The sequence below is a fragment of the Aristolochia californica genome, unplaced genomic scaffold (assembly GCF_029961685.1).
Source record: "Aristolochia californica isolate CCGP_79_NKW_82.1479 unplaced genomic scaffold, dmAriCali1.0.hap1 SCAF_11, whole genome shotgun sequence".
In the NCBI taxonomy this organism is placed as follows: Eukaryota; Viridiplantae; Streptophyta; class Magnoliopsida; order Piperales; family Aristolochiaceae; genus Aristolochia; species Aristolochia californica.
The window spans coordinates 693,517-715,313 of NW_027181782.1; the positions used below are offsets into that span (position 1 = coordinate 693,517).

Here is a 21,797-nt window from a genome sequence, read left to right on the forward strand (position 1 = left end):
CTGCTTTCTGTGGTAATTTGTTGGACCTTGAGTTTGAGAGAATGAGCGGCAGGCAGGTCTGCAGATGGATAAAATCTCTTCTTTTTGAACCATTAGATAATTCGTCCACAGGAATTTGATACCTATTAACATGAGGTGGAATCAAGAACAAAGTGGGACACTTCAGGATAGATACTAATTCTCTGAGAGTTCAGTATAAATACATACTAAGTTTCCCTCTTTATGTATCAGAGAGTTCAGTGAGAAAATGGGGCTCAACCCATTTGAGTTTGGAGTAGTTTTCGGGAAGTACAGAGCTCATGTGTTCATGATCTTGGCTCAGGTTGGCTATGCACTTCTGTTCTTCATCACAGAGGCTTCTTTTAACCGTGGAATGAGCCCTCATGTCTATGTTACTTACCGGCATATCGTCTCAGGCATTGTGATGCTGCCTTTCGCCTTTTTTCTGGAAAGGTACAGATGACTATTGCATTATTAGCTGTTGAATTGATATTTTACTTGTTGTAAGAAGATGAATGGTCAGTTATTGGATATGGGTTGTACTGGAAGTAGAACAGATAGTTTGCTTTTCTCATACTTTAGGAGTTACAATTCTTTCTAAAGAGAAAAAGTTTGAATTCAATTACTTCTTTTCTCATGAAGTGCATGCTTATGAATTCTCAACATCTAATGGTAGACTCCCTTATCAAATATATTGAAATACAACAGCTTAATAATTGTTTTGTATGTCTGTTGCAGAAAAATACGACCGAAGCTCACTTTCGCTTTGTTTATGGAGCTGTTTGTGCTGTCTCTTCTGGGGTGAGAACATTCATCTTTACTCCATGTCAAATGTTTTATCTAATAAGATGAAGAAGAGTGTAAATATGATGAAGAAGTGAAGCCTTTTCCCATCTCCAATGAAAAAGGCCTAACTATACTACTCCTGCTTGCTTCTTTTGCATTGTATTGTGTATACTTTACCCTGAAACAGGCACTAAAGCAAAACCCTTTTGTGACTACAGGATCAGTTTAGCTCTGAACATGTACTTCGCAAGCTTGAAATATACATCACCGACCTTCCTCTCATCTGTGTTCAACACCATTGCTTCCTTGACTTTCATAATTGCAGTGGCACTAAGGTTCTTTTCAGTATCTTTTGCACTCTATTTTTTAAAGTTTAGATATGTAAAGCTGGTAATAGTCACACTTCTTGACTGAGTTTCCTCCATCTTTTCAAAAAGTTCAGAGGAAGCTCCACCACTTACATCTCATCTGTGTGGCTAGCCAAAGTGGACAAATACATGTTTCCATACTGAATTTTGGGCATGAAGTTTAGCTAGAAATTTATTTAGCACCCTTAAATACTTGTTCATCATCTGTTTCCTTTTTGTTTCTCTGTTGTACAAGGATGGAGAGTCTAAACGCAAAGAGTCCAAAGGGAATGGCCAAGATTTTTGGGACTTTGATTTCCTTGGCTGGTGTACTGGTAATGGCTTTATACAAAGGTCCAGAACTGAAAAACCTATGGAGCGCACCAATCCACATTCCACGAAATTCTCTCATCCATGAAGAGTGGCTGAAAGGATCCATCCTCTCAGTGGGAACTTGTATAACATTCTCTATTTGGTATATCATGCAGGTAAATTACAATTCACAGCAATGTTCTCACCCCTCGCCAAGCTTACTGCAACTCTAAACTTCAATCGGTATTCTAAGTTTACCATCTGTATCCAAAAAATCCGATATAACAAATCATTGACAGTATCATGAGTCATAAATTTGTGCTCTTAATTCTGTCAGCAGATAAGCATCTCACAGCTCAAAACAATCCATGATAACAGCTAATCTAATGAAAGTTAAAGGTAGAAGTATGACCAGTTCTATGTCCTATTTCACAGGCAATGACATTGAAGAGGTACCCTGCCCAACTTTCACTGACTACATGGATGAGTTTTCTGGGTGCAGCACAGAGTGCTGTTTTCACTTCATTCATTGAACATAAACCATCAGCATGGACTATAGGTTTCAATATAGACCTGTGGAGTGTCATATACGGTGTAAGCAGAGTTTAACGACTGCATTACCTTTTGTCAAGACAAAAGCCACTTCTTCAACAATTTTTTTATGTTCTTGTGGGTTTGCTGCAGGGTGCTGTTGGTTCAGGTCTGATCATCTTCATCCAGCTTTGGTGCACAGAGCAAAAGGGGCCTGTCTTTGTGACTATGTTTAATCCCGTCACAACAGTTTTGGTGGCATTTCTTGCATATTTTGTCTTCGGAGAAAGATTAAACACAGGAAGGTAATGGCTGTCAACCTAAACTAAAATTTAACTCAATCTGGCATTAGCAAGGATTCACCGGGACTTGAGGGATAAGTTCGATGTCACCAGAGATCCTACTCTGGTAGATCACCACAGGATATAAAATTTAGCTCAATCTGGCATTAGCAAGGATTCCCCAGGACTTGGATTTTTTATTATTTTTTTTGTTGAAAAAACCCTCTGGAAACTGCATTCATGTACTTCGACTGTACATCCACTGAAATTCTTGTGAGATTCCCCACGACTTGGATTTTTTTTTTTTTTTTTTTTTGAAAAAACCCTCTGGAAACTGCATGCATGTACTTCGACTGTACATCCACTGAAATTCTTGTGGATTTTGTTCAGCATAGTTGGAAGCGTGATTGTCATCATAGGTCTTTACTTGGTGCTATGGGGTAAAGGAGATGACAAGAAGAATCCAAACACGACACAGAACTCAGGAGAAGGGAGAGAACACAACCAAGAAAAGAATTTCAATTTGGGAGAAAAGGGAGACATACCCTGAATACACAGACGGCAACCCCATATCAGAATCATTATGTAAATCACAGATCGTAAACATGGAAGCTCTCAATTCCTTTGGCCTCTTTTCTCTCTCTCTTGCTTGTTTGATTTTTCTGCCATTAATCTTTGATTCTTCACTTATGCTAACTGGGCATCGGAGAGCAAATGTTCCTCATACCGCTATTAATTTTTGAGTTAATTTAAATTATATTTAAATATTAAGTGAATAAATTCAACTAAGTGAAATAAATGTTAGAATTATAAATAAATTTAATATATATTTTAATAAATCTAATTTAAATATAATGAAATATTCTTTGATATAATTTAATTTTAAATTATTATTTTATATGAATTTAATTAATGTGTATATTTTATAATTTCAAAATAATTATAAAATTATAAAATATTTTTAAATATAATAAATAATAAATATAAAACATAAAAATTATTATTAAGGCAAAAGGTAATCTAATATAGTTATAAATACAATTATAAAATTAATTTCACTTAATTTTAAAATAATGGTACTTGTATGGATAAAGTTTATTTGTATAAAATGACATAAAAAATAATATTCAAGTTTTGATATAAAAATAATTTTATTTTCTTATTAATTTATCATTAGTGATAATTTAAATTTGTATGGTCATAATTTTTTGGGAGAATATTTTCACTTTAAAAATTCATATTAAATTAAAATAATAAACAAATTTTAAAATGAAATATGAATTTAACTATGATGTATATTACATATTGATGATATATTGATGGAAACATTATTATTTAAGACTATATATTAAGTCCATTAATTACAATATTTTTATAACATGCAATTAATTAATTAGACATAGTGTGAACTTTACTTGGTTATTATAATTAATTTGATTAATATAATATGATCTTATGCTTATCATATTGATTAAGTTAATGGAAATAATTAAGTATAACTTAATTATTAACTTGGTGTAACTCAGAGATTAATTAGTTAATTTGACTCCTCTCTTCACTTTTGCATTTGTAGGAATTGAATCCTACTAAAGGTGGACTCATCGTAATGGGTTTGACTCCTTTTTCATTTTAAAATCTTTTTATAACCTATAGTCACCTCCTTTTGCTCCACCATTGTCACAATGGGTCAACTCCTATGATAATTCTTTTTACATTTTCAAAGCTTTTTATTTTTTATACTTATTTTTTTTTACTATATTCTCGACTCCTTTTTGTCTTTTTGCGGATGTACTATCGGTTCGACTCATTTAACCTTGAGCACTTCAATTCTTCAATTTTCTATTTGAAGTGTGAACTTCTTGTTATTTGATCAACTCCCTTTCTCAATTTACTCCAATCGGCCGCGTTGAGTCGCTTGTTTTCGACTGTTTAGACAATCTTTTCCCACTCGGAATGGGTATTCTACGCAAATTTCTTCAACATAATTTATGTATATCATTAGTCGCTTAAGTATTTGTTATCATCAAAACTATTTTTTTCTACTTTAACTTTAGATCTAGTCTAAAGGAGGATGGGCTCACTACTTTTCCTATTTCATCATAAGCATCACCTAAGTTTTCATAATTCATCAAAATAAAATATCTAAATGTCAAAATAATATTGTTGATTCCATTATAAGGGAATTTTATTGATATCTTGTAATAAGAGGGATTTTAAGTGTGATTGCTTTTTTTAAAGACACCCTTTCGAAAGGTTAGCATCTCCTAGTCTTATGGCAGAAGGAATAGGTTCTAGCATCGTTTCTTTGATAGCCGATCGTGGAGCAGAGATTGGAAGTTGATGTAGTCGGTGTGAAAGGGAGAAGAGTCTCTTTTCTTGGTGAAAAGAGGAGGAGCTCTTGTTTGGAACGAGATGGTAGCGAGCTAAATGAAGTAGATGGCGAACTGATCCAGACTCCATTAGAGGCTGTTGCCTGTTGATATCTAAGAAATGTCCAAAGAAGCTAAGGCAAAGCTTTACCAAGGAAGGATCTGAAGTTTATCGAGGTCTAGCATGTCATACATTTTTTGAAGAAACAACACCCAACGATTCATTTTGGTGGCAGTATGGATCAATCCAGATAGCAGAAGGTCAGCTAAAGAGACTAACCAAAGCCGGATTTCCATTCGAATTCAAGCACTAACCAGCCATTATAAACTAAACATGCAGAGAATTAAACACAACAAAATCTGAACAAGGACATCTCGAGTATGAGAAAAATATAACAGTATCGTAAACAGAAAAATACGAGAAAAAACCATTCTTTCCCGCATAGTAACATTCTTCTACCGGTAAGACTTCTGAAACCTCGCCCTGGCACCGCGACCACCGAACTTCTTCGGCTCACACCGCCTTGGGTCAGCAACAAGCAGCGTCCGGTCGTACCTCACAAGAATATCCTTAATCTCCTTCTTGGACTGCTCATCAACGTACTTCTGGTAGTACGCGACGAGGGCCTTTGCGATGCTCTGACGGATGGCATAGATCTGCGAGGTGTGACCACCGCCGCGGACGCGAATCCGCATGTCGACGCCGGCGAAGCGTTGGCGACCGAGGAGGAGGATGGGCTCGTAGGCCTTGTACCGGAGGATCTCCGGTTCTACGAGTTCGATCGGGCAGCCATTGATTTTGATCAGGCCGCGGCCGCGCTTGCAGTGAGTGACCGCCACGGCGGTCTTCTTCCGGCCAAAGCATTGGACGGACTCCACGGCCGCCATTGATCAATGCAGCAAGGCGAGGGAAACCCTAAATCTAGCACAAGGAGGCGAGAGAGAGGGGGGGAAATACAGGGCCAAAGAGGAAGAGGATTCGTGTGGGTCGGGTAAAAAAGGTCTAGGGTTTTGAGTGAGGATTTAAGAAGAGTTGACGAAAAACGATCATGGAGGGAAGATATTTACGAAGCTATCCTCAAAATATTTGTGAAACATGATCCAACTAGGGTCCAAATCCAATCCGAACCCAACTCACATACGAGCCAAAAATATATAAAGCAAGGTTGAGATGGGTCGGGTTAGGTTGGGACGGAAATGTGTCAGGTTTAATTTTTGTTTACGAGAAGGGGTTACAAAGATCGTGATCGATGGGAGAGGATTTTTCAAACCCAACCCAAACCCGACAAGATGTTATGATATATCGATTGTTTACGAAATGTTACGATAGGACGTAATTTGACCCCTTATAGGCGTTATAAACACTAAATTTATCGTTTTAAAGATAGTATCGGACGCTACAATAATATTATAACGGTTTATCGGCTGTTACCCAGGGGCCATAATGGCTTTGTAATGTTTTTCCTCTATGTAACGGCCACAACTCTATCCGAATTTCTTGCATTATTATAGAAATCTGACCGAGTCAAACTGAATTCAATTGATAGTTTTGACCGACTCAAATAGATCTGACTATCTGTAATTAAACACCGAGTTGACGCGGATTTGTTCTCTGACTTATTTTGAGTGAACTCGGATCTTCCACTTGCACGAACTAAGTTCCCTGCGTCACACCAACTCGCGAGATCAGCCGAGACGACCTTTTACTCTATCAGATGAAGACTACCGGTACGAAGATGGGGACTGTTGCAGGTTTTCACTGGTTCGAATAAGAAATCGTAGGGAAGTGGATATTTTCTGGATTAGACTCGGCACTCTATCGGATACCTTAACAGATATCCGATTAGGATCCGATGGATCCAAATTTGATCTTTTTGGTCATATAATTGCTCAGCGTTCTGACTGAGGCACCGACAGCAACCCCGTTTTCCTTTTACGGGCGATATTCCAGGAATTTATGCGTTCACGCGGGCGATATTTCCATTCGACAGGTCGTCGCGTTTCCCGCTTGAAGCCGTTGAAAGTACGAAGAGAACGTCCATATGCGACGCTCATGAGACGCACCCGTGGGGTCTTTCTCGCCCGAGCCGGCTCGAGCTTCACGTGGCCAAATGGAGGGGATCCCAGATATAATATAATAAGATCCAACAATCTTTTTCCCTTTGTTTTTTTATTTATTTTATTATAAAATTTGTGGGTGAATTTTAAAATTAATTTAAAATGGAAGTTGAAAATTCAATCACTTCCCCACGTGATAAAATGTGAGTGAAGAATCTATACTGTTACCTTTATTTATTATTATATTATTAAAATCCCTTTTTCACATCTAAACATTAACCCGTAAAGTAAAACTCAAACCCGGAGTTTTTGAATCGAATTGGGTCGGATTCCCAACAGAACCGGGCCTAGTTACCAAGGTATATTGACATTTAGTATTTCTCATATGCGTCTCATTATAGGTACATGCAGAAGGTTCATTGATGACTTCCTATGACCTCGCTCTTGCTGGCTGCTGCTGCTGCTGCTGGTTGAAGGTCCAGAAACCAGAGAATTCCAGCAGGAAGAGACATCAAAGGCATATCTATATATATAGGAGGCAGAGCAGCGGCTTGACCTCAGCTCCTCTCCCGATGGATGCTGAATTTATACTGAAAAATGTGCTGTAAATTACTATAACTTGAAGTAAGGTAGTTCGTTCATATTGTTGCTCTATTGCGAAGCTCTCTTTGATTTTTTAGATCGGAATCCTCTCGAGCTAAACATGTGGAAACTTGCTCGAGCGGCGGCGAAGCTTCACCAGATTCGGCGGTTCTCGGCCGTAGTTTCGGGTCCTTGTATTGTGCACAAGCGAGGAACTGATATTCTCCACGATCCATGGTTCAATAAGGTTTAAACTTCGTGACACTTGTCCCACAGTTTTTCTGGTTTATGTCTTGCTTGTAGTTGAATGTTTTATTACGTGCTTGGGGTAAGTACGTATCAGCCGAAAAATGAAAGACAGTATATAAAAAATGTTTCTCTTGTTTCAAGTTTTGTATTTGTTTTTGCGAATTCGTGAGGTTTTTTCTGTTGATTGTGCTCTGAGGATCGAAATTAGTTGCTCTTGTTTTTGGATGATCAGATTTTTAAATTTTTTTATAATACGACAAATGATTTATTCCGTGTTTTTTCTTTGAAGTGAGCTACATCCTTGTGAATATGGAAGCAGCCACGAACTTTTGTTAGTCTGTTTCTGTAACTGATTGTTGAATCAAGGCAACTAAAAATAAAATTGCTTGTTGCAGCAGGTTGTTAGAAATTTTTTCATCGATGCAGCTATGTGAAATTTTTCTGTTTTCTTGACTTTGTTGAGAGTAGGATACTGGTTTCCCCTTGACAGAAAGAGATCGGCTAGGCCTCCGCGGCCTTCTTCCACCTCGGATTATATCATTTGAGCAGCAATATGAACGTTTCAGTAAGTTCAGCAGATTTACAGTTTCATTTTCCGTTTAAATGTGGTTTGTGCACTGCTTTTTTTTTTTTTTTTTTTTCCGGTTTCATAAATTGGTTAAGAAAGACAAATTTGCCCCCCCCCCCCCCGAAAAAAAAAAAAAAAAAAGTGGTGCCCAAATTGTAGATCATAATGTTCATGCCATGTCATGCTTGATTTCAGCTGTAACCTGGGTCTTGGTGCCGACATTCAGTGAGCTTTGCTTGTTTTTGCTTTAGCTGCATCTGTCATGTAGCTGGAACTAGGTTTCAACAATTAAATTATTTATTTATTTATTTTTTTTTTTTGAGAATGGCGTTCAACATTTCAATGATTACTAGGAAGTATCTAATGACTGTATGTGTTTCCAATGACCTATTTTAAGCAGTTGGAAGGATATTATGAATTACGAAATTGAACATTGAATCAATCATACGGTTTGATCATTTTCTTTTTCATTTCCTTATAGTGTGTTTCAACCTTACTTGACAAAGATTTACATCAAAAGTGGTTGAGCAAAAAGGAAAAGAACAAGAAACGGATATCTGAAAGTGTCATACTGGATTCAGTTTGATAATGCAATTAAAATGTATTCAATGTGTAGATAGTTTTTAATTGGTCCAACAATCATGCAATCATTTTCACTGATTTTGTAACTATCCTCTTGAAGTTATCCACATGAAAGCCACTTTCTACGTGGTTCTGGTACTTATCAGGAACACTTAAACAGTGGTTTTCTTGATTCTTTACTATGATTATGTTCAAATAATTAAGCAATCAATAAGATCATTCAAACAAAATGCAAGCATTAACCATGAGTGGTTGGGAATGGTTTTACATCGATTGTAGAAAATTCTTACACTTCATCTGGTCAGAATCTAAATTGCATAAAGATTCTATAATATTTCGTATGAACTATGATATCTTGCAATTTTGTTGGCTATGTTGTAGGTTGAGTCCACTGTTTTTCAGGACCACCATTTTGTCTCTAAATTAAAGAAAGAAAGTTTTTCAGCATATTTTCAGTTAATCTTGTGTAGAAAGCTGTTTATGTCTTTTCTTCTAATTTGTGACTTTCAACTCAAAGCTTATCGTAGATTTGATGCAAATGATGTTTAGTTTGACATTTCAGTGGAATCTTTTCGATCCTTGGAGAATAATACCGGGGGAGAACCATCAAATGTAGTCGCTTTAGCCAAGTGGAGAATCCTGAATCGTCTGCATGACCGAAATGAGACATTGTACTACAGGGTAAGCTTCCTGATGAGTTGCTTGTGGGTCACCTTTATGTATTCAGGTTTTGCAGTTATCTACATTGAGCTGCTTTAGATATTTGGACCTTTTTAGCTTAAAATTAATTTAACAGTTTTCTGTTAGGTTCTCATTGATAACATCAAAGATTTTGCTCCAATTATATACACTCCAACAGTTGGTTTAGTATGTCAAAACTATGGAGGCTTATTCAGACGTCCTCGTGGAATGTATTTTAGTGCAAAAGATAAAGGAGAGATGATGTCCATGATCTACAACTGGCCAGCACAACAGGTATTTTGGGCATCTGCATGGTTAATTTATTGTATGGTGCAAATAATGATGCTGTTTGTTATTCTAGGGTTTTATTTACTATGAGGTGCAAATAATAATGCTATTAGATGTTCTTGCTCAAAATGCTAGTATTACATGCACACTGAAAGTATTATTTGTCTAGTATCATGAAGTGTTTTTCATGATTTGGTTATTCTTTATCTACTGCAGGTGGACATGATAGTACTGACAGATGGGAGCCGCATACTTGGCCTTGGTGATCTTGGAGTTCAGGGAATTGGAATACCCATAGGAAAGCTTGATATGTATGTAGCTGCTGCTGGAATAAATCCACAGAGAGTATGTGATTGTTATCATCACTGTCATTACTATCATCATCTTCATTTTTTATCATTCTTAATTATCATATGAGTATTAATTGGAATCAACCTTCTGTCTTCTTAAATTATAGTGATGATGTAACATAGTGACTTTTACATGCTTTTGTTAGAATAAATCACTGAGCATTTATTATTCTTGAAATGTCTATTTGTTTAAAAGCCACTTTGGTATTTTTCAACCTAATTGCTTTGGTTTAATTTGCATATTACTGATCATCCTTGTGTTATCTATGATAGATACTCCCAGTTATGCTCGATGTTGGTACCAACAATGAAAAACTCCTTGGAGATAGTCTTTGTAAGTAAGAGATATATATTTCTGCTCGTCCATTGTCCTGTAGGTTCTGTAATACATCCTTCCAGGATGTTCATGAAGGAATTCTCCATGTAAAGATGAAAGGAGTCTTTTTTTTTTCAGACATTACTGATCTAAGTTTCTCACATCTTGCTCAATTTAATGATGAACTGTTCTCTTCTGCTATCAGTTTCCTGTAATACTTACTGAAGTGACTATTTTGTTGGTACGGGATTTGCACCACCATTTCTTCATAAGTGACATATTGTATTCTGTCTCACTCTCTCTTTCCTCTTCTCCTCTTCTTCTCTGGTTAACAATTTTCTTCAACTTCTCTCTTTCTTATTTCTAACTCCAACCCTAATTCTCTTGTAAAACCCTATTATCAAGCCAAATTCTCTCATTAACAGAAATATTCTCAGGGAAATGAAGGTTCTTTTTTTAAAATGAAGTTTTTATTTAAATTTAAAAATTATTTTTTTTAAAAGATAAAAGCAGGAGCTAACTGTCAGTGTATGTATAACTTTTTTGTTCTCAATATTGTGAGCTGTAGTTTCTCTTTCACTCAGTTACTTTGTACGCATGCATCATGCTTGGTATGAGAAATTCATTGAGGATGCTTCTTCTTTCATAAATTAGTTGTTTAAATATGTATGTGACTTGTCCAAGAATCTATGGTGTGGATTTAAGTCATTATACATTTCGCTATTTCTTTTTATTACTATCAGCGCCCGTAAGTCTGAGTGTAGCAATGCTAAAAATTTGTGTCATTACTTGCTTACAAGTATGTGTAGCTGTGGTTTGGAATTAATTCGGCTTAAGAACATTTACATTGTGTTTGTGCCATTTTATGACATTAGTTGCTGCTGTAATACAGAATAATAATTGACTTGTAGAATTATTTAGTATATTAATTATTTTAAAAAAAGTGTTAGGTACTGTAAATGCTTCAGTATTGAGCCTCTTTGAGGCTGGTCAATTGAGCACCTGAAAGAATATTGTACTCTTTTCTTTCTCTTTTAAAAACCATGACCTAACAACAAGTAACCCCCATTTTGGGCATTGGGCCTAGGGTCCAATCCACTTGAAGAATCTTTTCTTCTAGTTGCTAATTTGAAATTGTTGGGAACTTTGTTAATGCTTATATGTATGTATGGGTATCTTTTAATGCTATGTGCATTTAATGAGACTGATAGTATGTGTCCTCTGTTGCGGTCAGTTCAACAGTGTTTCTTGTTGGATTGTTTTATACTATCTCAACATTGTCTGAGACTAGAGTTGTTGCATTAGGTGGCCTTTCGATGTCTTGTGAATCACACTAATAAGTGCCAATTTCAATTTATATGCCCTTTAATTTCTGCATGAAAACCAGCTGAATTTTGTTTGTTTCTTTTGTTGATCTTTATTGTCTTTCTTCACAGATTTGGGCTTACGCCAACCTAGATTGGAAGGAGATGAGTATTTATCTGTGGTTGATGAATTCATGGAAGCTGTGTTTGCTCGTTGGCCTAAAGCTATTGTACAGGTAAAAGTTCTTGTTTGAAAGATATGATTTGGGGTGTTCCTCCTTAAAATTGCTTCTTACTTGCATAATGGTTGTTGGGACAGTTTGAAGATTTCCAAATGAAATGGGCCTTTGAAACTCTTCAACGGTATCGGAGAAAGTTTTGTATGTTCAATGATGATATTCAGGTTAGATCAACTTAATTTCTTTTTCGCATAATCTTTTTCCATTTACTTAATCTTTTTCTATTTATTTAACATGTTTGATTTATGTTGAAATGTATTTTTGGAGAGAAGAAAAAGCTTGACTATGTTTTTTTTTACCAGGGAACAGCTGGAGTTGCTCTAGCTGGACTACTTGGAGCTGTCAGAGCACAGGGTCGACCCATTGAGGACTTTGTTAAACAAAAGATAGTTGTTGTTGGAGCTGGGAGGTATTCAAACTACTTTGATGAAGATCTGTCATGAAATTTTCTTCTTCTTGCTCCTCTCCCTCTTGTTATCTCCTGCTCATGTTTTTCAATGCTTTGTTTAATATTCAGTGCAGGGCTAGGTGTGCTTAACATGGCTAAACAGGCTATTTCAATGATGGGAAGCCATGAAAAATCTGTAGCAAACAATCAGTTTTGGCTACTTGACAAATTTGTAGATCTCTCTCTCTGTCTCTCTCTTAATTTGTGCTTCTATAAGCTGAAGGACTGGGTTATCAGATAGACTAATCCATTTCCAACGCTTTACCGATGGTTTTTCTGGCTTTAATTTATTAGTATGTTACATATTATTAAAACTATCTTTCACAATTTCCTATTTTCCTTATTTTTCTTGCAGCTATTTGTAGACTCCACCTATGATAATCTGACATAGTAGATGTAGTTCTTGAAGTGTTACTAAAGTTTCTATCATTAAGATTATTAAAAAAATTTGGTCCAGTAATATTTTCTTCTTGTTCTTAAACATATATTTTTTGAGAATGCTGATGTACTTTTACGATTAATAACTGTGGTATAAGCTAGAGTACAACAATAGAGTACAACATAAAATACATGAATTCTCTGAATATTAAAGAGGATAGAATGGCCTAAAGACTAGGGCCTCTCTACAGACTCCCTCTTTAGGATGCCGATCCGAGAGGGAATTCGCTGATCAAGGAACATGTTTCCATACAATCTTCCAAGTACCCAAGAGGTCAACAATCTCATCAAATTGGTATACTGAAGTGCCATGGATGGGCTGGCCCCTTGCTCATTTAAACGTCTGAGTCCCCATCTATTATTAAGGAAAGAAAGAAATTTTGGGCAAATTATCCAATTCCTGTCAAAAGAGCTCTTGAGAGTTGCTTCTTATTGATCAAAACATGATGATCAAAAACTCTTTTACAAAGAATATGTTAGACATCCTTGTTAAGCTGAGATGCTTCCTGTTGTTGAAATTTCACAAAGAATCCTAAATTTGGCAATCTTCAGATTCTACCTACTATTTAAAAATGATCTACCTGACTCTTCCATGTAATTAGCCACAATTTTATTTTCACTCTTTCTTTCTTTCTTTTTGTTTTTACAACTGACTTTTATCAGTGTGGGGTCCTGGGAAATACAGATATAAAACTACTGCTTAGTATCAAGTGTTTGTTGGGTCTAGGGACTTGTCACAACAGATAGAAAGGATCTTGATCCAGCAGCCGCTCTTTTTGCTAGAAATCCTAGAGAGATTGAGGATCTCAATGAGGGAGCTAGTCTCCTTGAAGTGGTAAGTTTGCTCTCATGCAGTATACTTTGCAATGGACCTCCTTTAAAAAAAATATATATATATTTTCCCTTGAAAACATGGTCTTTGTTCGGTTCTTCCTTTCATTTGTTCAATAAGCTTTACTGAACACACCCACCTTCTTTTTTAGGTGAAAAAAGTGAAGCCCCATGTGCTCTTAGGTTTGTCTGGAGTCGGAGGTATCTTCAATGAGAAGGTGCTGATATGCTTAATACTCTTTGCTTCCTTTATATTTTCGACCACTTGTATGCAATTAAAATTGGCTATTGTTATCTAAAATGTGGACTTTAGACAGTTACCTTTCCTTGGCTTTCTCTTCCTTATGTTGCATATGGACCTCCACTGATGGGCCTGTCAGGATTCTCCTAAGATTGACCATAACCTATGATTGTGTCTTCTTATTTGTGAATCTATCACATGCTTGCAGGTGCTTAAGGCCATGAAAGAGTCAGATTCCCCGAGACCTGCAATTTTTGCAATGTCAAACCCCACAATGAATGGTTTGATTCCTTGTCCATGTTGATTTTTAAGAACTTTTCATTCTCTGACGGTCATTGTTGTTTTCCCTCTGTTATTACTATTTATTTTGTTTAGTTACTTTTTAGTGGTCTGTACTTTCTATCTGTGGTACAGCTGAATGTACAGCCGATGAGGCATTCAAACATGCCGGTCCAAACATCGTGTTTGCTAGTGGGAGCCCATTTGAAAATGTTGATCTTGGTCGGTCTCTCTCTCTCTCTCTCTCTCTCTCTCTCTCTCTCTCATTTTTTCCAAATATTGAGAAGCTTGAGGTGTTACTTGCCTGCATGCAGGGGACGGGAAAGTTGGTCATGTTAACCAGGCAAATAACATGTATTTGTTTCCTGGGTGTGTATCTGTGCCCTAATTTCCCATTCTGGCTTTCTGGATAGCTTACTTTTTTTTGTTTCAATCTCTTTGTTCTCCATTCATTGCTTCTGTGAGCTTTATCACCAATAAAACCAATAAGAAGTGAAAGAGAAACAAATGAAATGTGCATGACATTCAGTGTGTTATTTTCTAATCTCATTTTTCTTCTACTACTCAGGATTGGTTTAGGAACTTTATTGTCCGGGGCACATTTTATTACAGATGGAATGCTGCAAGCTGCTGCTAAATGGTGAGTCCTGGTTGCTTTGTTACATTCAATACTATCAAGTTATTGTCATCTTCTCACCTTAACAAGTTAGCTGTTTCAACTTGTCCAAGTTTTGATTCTTCTGTTCAGGGTAGCAAGCGCAGTTTTGCTTTGCACTCTAATATGATTATGTTTTTTTACAGCCTTGCTTCATATATAACAGAAGAAGAAATACAAAAGGGCATCCTCTTTCCCTCAATCTCTAGGTAAATTTTCCAATATTGTTATAGAGAGTGATTAAAGAACCTGGATTCTCAGGACTGGTGACTCTGGTATAAAAAGGGTCTGTTTGTGGTCTTTTATACAACATGTTGCATGTGAATGCTATCCAAGTTGATAATCTTGTGAGCTTGAAATTTAAATTATAGATACTCAGAAGGGATACTGTGATTTCTCATTCGAAGATTAACAATCATTATGTAGTATACGTCATATCACGACCCAAGTGGCAGCAGCAGTAGTGAAGGCAGCTGTTGAAGAAGAACTTGCAGAAGGACATGGTGACCTAGGTGCCAAGGAGCTTATGCACATGTCAGAGGTATGAGCAGTTCCCACTCCCCAGATTTCATATCTTGTTCCTCTATGTGTCCTTTCATATTTATGACCATAAACGGTTACATTTATTATTCATTTGCTCAACTACTGTTCCACACAATTTGCTAACAGGAAGAGACAGTGGATTACATAGCACGCAGCATGTGGTTCCCTGTTTACAGCCCTCTTGTTCATGAGAAATGAGGGTAATATCTTATGATAATTTAGCCTATTTATTTTTTGGAGGGCATCTTTTTGGGCGGTAAACTTGTATGCATAACATCTGCGTATTTGCATTTGTCATTTGGATTCTGAATGGCAAAAAAATTGACATTGATGATAAGCTCTCCAGGTTTCTTGTTGCACAGTCTCAAACTGTGTTTTCCCATTTTGTAGAACATTCCCCTTGATTAGAATTTCTTTCTTTAGATGCTGTGGTTTATACAGAGATACTCTCAACTTCTGCTCAGGGGCTGTATTGTTGTATTGTTGTGATTGTATAAATATCATATTCCCTATATTGATATTAGATACTTAACATCTTAAATTTAAGTGGGTGAACAAAAAAAACAAATTACTATTGATAAGAGTTTCAAAAGATGATAAAAGGCTTGATAAAACATAATATGTATGGGGCATATATCCTACAGATGTTGGCTTAATATTACATGTATTGCTAATATGTGTTGCATATTGGGTGGCACGTTTTGAAAATTTAATAACTATATGATATTTATATAATTTAATTATTATATTTTAATGTTTGTATTATTTATTTTATTTGATATAAAATAATAACTAAAATGTAATTGATATCTCTTCATGGGATAAGGGATAGACCCACTGTTATGGTTGACCCACATCGGCAAGTTTTGCGACATGGTAATTCCAGTCCCTAGATATCAATTAATTTAACCCAACCTAACAATTTCTGTAAAGGGGGAAGTCATTCATAGGTCAATAATGGGTTAAGTTTTTATTTATAGGTATTTTTAATTTTTTCAGTTTTATATATTATAATTATTTTTTATTCTTTAAGACAAATTAAATAAATTAAAATAATTTAGATGTTCAACCCATCACAGGCTTCCGTGGGTTGGATTTTAGAGAATGTGTACTCTGCCGAGCTAAAACAACATAAATACGAAATAATATAATAAATGAATTGACGAAGATTTTCCAGGAGATCAGGTATGACTGAAAAACATAATAAAAATCTCTAAATAAATAAAACTAAATTCAGTTCAGCCAAAATTCCAGCTTCGGATGGATGACCGAGCACCGGATGAACTGTTCTTTTCGATTTCGTTCAGTCATCACTCTTATAAGTTCTAAGAAGAGAGAAAGCCAACTCCCCGCCGCCACAACAGTTGGCGACCGAAGAGCTACGCGAAGTCCAGGTCGGGTAAGTGACAAAGAAGAAGAAAGGGAGTAATGGCCGCCAACCTTTACCTGTCTCAGACTCCATGTTACTCTTTCAGGCCAAGTCGCAAACACCTTGTGCGAGGAAATCCCAATCGAATCTCCAGTTCGTTGGAGACTTCCTCTACCCAAAAGCACAGGCGCCCCGCAGACGAGAACATCCGCCAGGAGGCCCGCCGCCACAACACATCGCAGCCCCATGGCTTATCAGCCAAATACGTTCCCTTTAACGCCGATCCCTCCTCCACTGAGGAGTACTCGCTTGACGATGTCGTCTATAGAAGCCGTTCCGGTGGCCTCCTCGACGTCCAGCACGACATGGAGGCTCTGAAGAAGTTCGACGGTCAGTATTGGAAGTCCCTCTTCGATTCCCGTGTTGGGAAGACCACCTGGCCTTATGGGTCCGGCGTGTGGAGTAAGAAGGAGTGGGTGCTGCCGGAGATTGACGGCGACGATATCGTGTCGGCGTTTGAAGGGAACTCGAACCTGTTCTGGGCGGAAAGGTTTGGAAAAGAGGTTTTGCATGGGATGAACGATTTTTGGGTAAAGCACTGCGGAATTAGCCACACTGGTAGTTTTAAGGATCTGGGTATGACTGTTCTTGTGAGCCAAGTGAATCGTTTGAGGAAGATGAAGCGTCCAGTTCTTGGAGTTGGTTGTGCCTCTACGGGAGACACCTCTGCCGCTCTCTCTGCTTATTGTGCCGCCGCCGGCATTCCGGCTTTCGTTTTCCTTCCAGCAAATAGAATCTCCATTGCCCAGTTAGTTCAGCCTATTGCTAATGGAGCTGTTGTTCTAAGTCTGGACACTGATTTTGATGGATGTATGAGGCTCATTCGCGAAGTTACGGCAGAATTACCTATTTATCTTGCTAACTCGTTAAACAGTCTGAGATTAGAAGGGCAGAAAACTGCAGCTATCGAGATTTTGCAGCAATTCGATTGGGAGGTGCCTGATTGGGTAATTGTTCCCGGCGGCAACTTGGGAAATATATATGCTTTCTATAAGGGATTTAAAATGTGCCAGGAATTGGGCCTGGTGGACCGGATGCCAAGGCTTGTCTGTGCCCAGGCGGCAAATGCTAATCCCCTTTATCTTTACTACAAGTCAGGTTGGAAGGACTTTAGCCCGGTAAAGGCAAATTCTACCTTTGCCTCAGCTATTCAGATTGGGGATCCAGTTTCTATTGACAGAGCTGTTTTTGCCCTTCGAAGTTGTGATGGCATTGTGGAGGAAGCAACTGAAGAAGAGCTTATGGATGCTACCTCTCTGGCAGATCTATCTGGGATGTTTATATGTCCCCATACTGGTGTTGCTCTGTCTGCCTTGATCAAGCTTAGGGAAAGTGGGGTGATTGGCCGAACTGACAGGACTGTGGTGGTTAGTACGGCACATGGTTTGAAGTTTACACAGTCGAAGACAGCATACCACTCAAAGGAGATAGCTGACATGGCTTGCAGGTATGCCAATCCACCTGTGCAAGTGAAAGCGGATTTTGGTGCTGTTATGGATGTGCTCAAGAAGAAGCTTTCTCCCCTTGAGTGAGGTGGAGACCTCTGGAAGGACTTTATTTGCCATAGCTGCACCGGTTCTGCAGTTTTTTGTTTTTCGATTATTAGGATTTGGGTTTTGAAGGCTATCCTGAGAATAATTGGCATCTTAGGTTATTTTGATTATATATATGAAAGTATATCCCTTTCATTTATATAGCAGTCAGTTAGTACATTGTGTTTAGGTCTTTTTTGTTAGTTTTCTTTCTTTTTTACGAATTTCATCTGTTTCCCGTGACCTGATTAGCCATCTCTACATATATCTTTTGGTGGCTCTAAGTAAATTGTGACTGAAGAATGTTGTGGCTTACAGTGATGATTCTTGCATTCTGGAAAATACGATACCTTTGTTAGATTTTTCAATTAGATTATTATCCTTGATTGTTTCATATGGCTTTGTATTGCAATGTTACTTCAATGTAAGGTGCTAGGTAGCTCACTGAGATGAATACACATTAAATTATTTTTCAAAAACCTTAGAACTTCATGTACTTCTTGCCTCAAAAACAAATATGCAACATGTACAGAGCTGTGAACGTAGTTCTATATGTTGTCTTACATGTTGATGGAGATTCTCTATGGGCAGTTTCTTGTATGTACCATCTGGGGGATTACATGCAGACTTTACAGAGGTAGCTTCCCCTGGGATAGTGTAAAAAGCCCACAGTTCTTTCATGGTTGGATTCTTAACTTTTGAGTAGAGAAAGCCAATTATTTCGACTACAATTTAGTGAATGAGAGAGAATACCTTATTGCTACATAGCCATTTGATGACCAGTAATCAGGTGCAGCTTCTCATTTGACTTCTAGTGTATTCTATTGAGTGCATGCAAATGCCATTTAGCACTATCTTTGGCAAGAAGGCTGACTTGGCATGTTTTAGACTGTTGGATGTAAGAAAGGTGAGCCTTACCTATATATCATCTGGTTACTGAGATATGCAACTACGAGATTTGGTTCTTTCATCCTAACAGAAAATCTATAGGAAAGAAAAACAGACCTGTCTAGACTTGGGTAAGCATGGCAGAGACTTAGTTCCTGCTCAAGAAAGTAGAGTTATTTCTGTTTCACTATCTTGGTTGTGCTTGCTGAATCAACACAATATTTAACCTGAAATTCTCTTCTTTTTTTTGAAAATGCTGAAATTCTCAATTTCATTCTAGCATTCCAATAAATAGCTCAAAAACATTGTCATAGTAATCTATTTGTACTCCGGTTAACTCTTAATACACCATTTATATATCCCAACCTGAATAGCTAGAGAGTATCAAGAAGACTTTTGAGATAAAAAAGAGATCTTGTAATGGTGCTAGTACATTCATTTTGAATCTGTGAATGTTATATTTCTGGATCATTCTTCTCATAAAGAAATAAAACTGGATCTGGCCTTCTGGGTCAATGGCCACATGGGTGGATTTCTTTCGTGATGTCTTGATTTCAAATTCCACCGAGGTGTTGGCTGGTTTCTATCTAATCAACACTACAGAAAGTTGAAGAAATAATATTTAGAAGATCTCTCAATTGCGTGTATGTAGGGTTGCCTTCAAATGATCTGCATATGCATTTTCTGTGAAGTTATTCCTTATGAGCTAAAGCATCAGCCTTGTTGTATCAGCTTAAGCTTCAAACAAGTGCTTGGTATTCTATGATGACTGGATTTAAGAGGCATTACCCAATGGGTACCTGCTTTTTGTTGTTTGCCTGTCTGGGTGTTGATTTCATCCTTTTCAAAAAAAAAAAAAAAAGTCTAGGAGTTAGTAAAGCTAAAAAATCTGTCAAATTATATGCTAATAAAATATGTGGAATTATACTAGAAACTAGTTCCACTCGAGAAAGTTTACATTGTTTATGTGCTATTGAAGATATTAAATGCTTTCTGTCTTACAGAATAATAATTGTTGAGAAGAATGTTCAAGTAAAGTAACTATTAGGAAAAAATGATCTAATATGATATTTGAAACTGTAGGATACTTATCATTTAAAAAAAATGTAGGATACTTGTATGCATTTAATGAGACTGATGGCATTACTGAATTATTTTTTTGATAACTATGAGAAAAAGGATTCCATGAATAGCCATTATGGTGTTATCTATAGTCTACTATGTTTCTAGCTGAACTTGGTTTTAACATTGTCTTGGGCTGAATTTGGCTGATTTGATTAAAACTTTACTGATGGTCTTCATGTAGTTACATAGATTGCATATGGTCTGAAAATTTAAATATATCATTTTTATTTTTGTGAATCTTGAACCTCTGGTGAGACTTGATCCAAAGACCTTACACTAGAAACCCCCACCTAGTGACAACTGAGGCAAAGCTCAAGCCAATTATTTCTTTCATCTAGAACCTGTCTGAGTTCTGAGGCAAAACTAACACTGCTCTCTCAACCTACCTTTGCATTCAGTGGACTTTTGGTGTTTCATGAAAATGCGTGTGTGCAAGTTTAATTTCATGCTTTTGATTATTGTTATCTTTCTTCACTGATTTGGGCTTATGCCAACCCAGATTGGAGGAGCTGGGTATTTATCTGTTGTTGATGAATTAATGGGTATTTATCCATCCTTGTTAAGAAGATGTTATTTAGGGTATTTCTCTGACTTGCAAAATAATTTTATGGATCAGTTTATAGTTCATAAAAGAAAATTTTTATGGAACATGTTGAAACTCTTCATTGGCGCAGTGAAGAAGGTTTTGTATATGTAATAATGACATTCAGGGGAGATTTACTTCTTATTCTTTTCACCTTTATCTTTTTATTTATTCATTTGTTGATATATTTGATTTATGTACTTTAACAATAAACTACAAAAGAGCTTAAAAGCTTGACTATGTGTTTCTTTGGAGTTTTTGGTGTTACTCTATCTAGACCTTTTTCATTTCTGTCTGATCAATAGTTATCTCAGTTATCCGATCATGATCGAGCGGTTGAGATAGCCGTTTCTCATGTTTTATATAAAATGGTTTTTTGTATTGGATCAGGGGTGCAATATTGTTCAACTTTATTGGCAGATCGGATAGTCATTTCCTATGTTTACAATTACTTTTCGTATTGGATCAGCCCTGTTCAAACAATATTGCTCAACTTTATTGGCCGGAAATCATTTTCTTTCTAAAACATGATGTGTGAAAATTCTTTTACTGAGAATATGTGGGAGATGTTCAATAAGCTCCTGAGAACGTCTTGAAAAGTTATTTTTTAACTAAAAGAGGGGCCAAACCTCTTTTCCCTCCCTCCTGATGTCAGGAGGAAGAAAGCGGGCTAATAGGCCCTTCCCGTTCGGAACTGAAAGGCGGATGGCGAAGGGGACAACCCTTCCTGCCGTCGGGGTTCTTCTCTATGAACCTCTTTGTTATCAACTTATCAGAGACGAAAGGGGAGGGGGACAACGGATGGGCCAATATAGAATTCGTTAGGGGCCTAACTGTAATTTTCAATCTGCGAGGGGTTGAAATAATGATCCCGCTCGGCCACTCCCCTCCGTCGTCTTCCACATCTCGGAAAGTGGGCACCCGCCGCTGGCGCAGGGAAGGAGGAGAAAGCGGGAACCGTT

General features: G+C 37.1%; 4 protein-coding genes across 5 annotated transcripts; 3 read left to right on the plus strand and 1 right to left on the minus strand.

The window, feature by feature from the left end:
• Positions 1–247: 247 nt before the first annotated feature.
• LOC137944473 (WAT1-related protein At5g07050-like) lies at positions 248–2,807 on the plus strand. The gene is made up of 7 exons (XM_068790158.1): positions 248–453; positions 739–801; positions 1,005–1,121; positions 1,390–1,621; positions 1,881–2,039; positions 2,130–2,281; positions 2,648–2,807. Exons 1-7 carry the CDS (start codon positions 248–250, stop codon positions 2,805–2,807), a joined length of 1,089 nt encoding a protein of 362 aa, XP_068646259.1.
• A 1,978-nt stretch (positions 2,808–4,785) lies between these two features.
• LOC137943940 (small ribosomal subunit protein uS9) lies at positions 4,786–5,631 on the minus strand. The gene has a single exon (XM_068789384.1). The coding sequence runs from the start codon at positions 5,512–5,514 to the stop codon at positions 5,083–5,085; it is 432 nt and encodes a 143-aa protein (XP_068645485.1). The 5' UTR covers positions 5,515–5,631; the 3' UTR covers positions 4,786–5,082.
• A 1,524-nt stretch (positions 5,632–7,155) lies between these two features.
• Positions 7,156–15,741, plus strand: LOC137943939 (NAD-dependent malic enzyme 2, mitochondrial). Of its 2 annotated transcripts, XM_068789382.1 has the most exons (20): positions 7,156–7,283; positions 7,365–7,513; positions 7,984–8,080; positions 9,228–9,346; positions 9,473–9,640; positions 9,851–9,979; positions 10,258–10,318; positions 11,737–11,840; positions 11,924–12,007; positions 12,146–12,252; positions 12,361–12,463; positions 13,457–13,564; positions 13,713–13,778; positions 14,010–14,082; positions 14,216–14,302; positions 14,395–14,449; positions 14,649–14,720; positions 14,882–14,944; positions 15,162–15,276; positions 15,405–15,741. In XM_068789382.1, exons 2-20 carry the CDS (start codon positions 7,388–7,390, stop codon positions 15,474–15,476), a joined length of 1,809 nt encoding a protein of 602 aa, XP_068645483.1. In that variant the 5' UTR covers positions 7,156–7,283; positions 7,365–7,387; the 3' UTR covers positions 15,477–15,741. The 2 variants fall into 2 exon arrangements, with proteins under 2 accessions (XP_068645483.1, XP_068645482.1); XM_068789381.1 differs by having other exon boundaries at positions 7,156–7,513.
• Positions 15,742–16,565: 824 nt separating this feature from the next.
• LOC137943943 (threonine synthase, chloroplastic-like) lies at positions 16,566–18,607 on the plus strand. The gene has a single exon (XM_068789389.1). The coding sequence runs from the start codon at positions 16,707–16,709 to the stop codon at positions 18,237–18,239; it is 1,533 nt and encodes a 510-aa protein (XP_068645490.1). The 5' UTR covers positions 16,566–16,706; the 3' UTR covers positions 18,240–18,607.
• Positions 18,608–21,797: the final 3,190 nt, after the last annotated feature.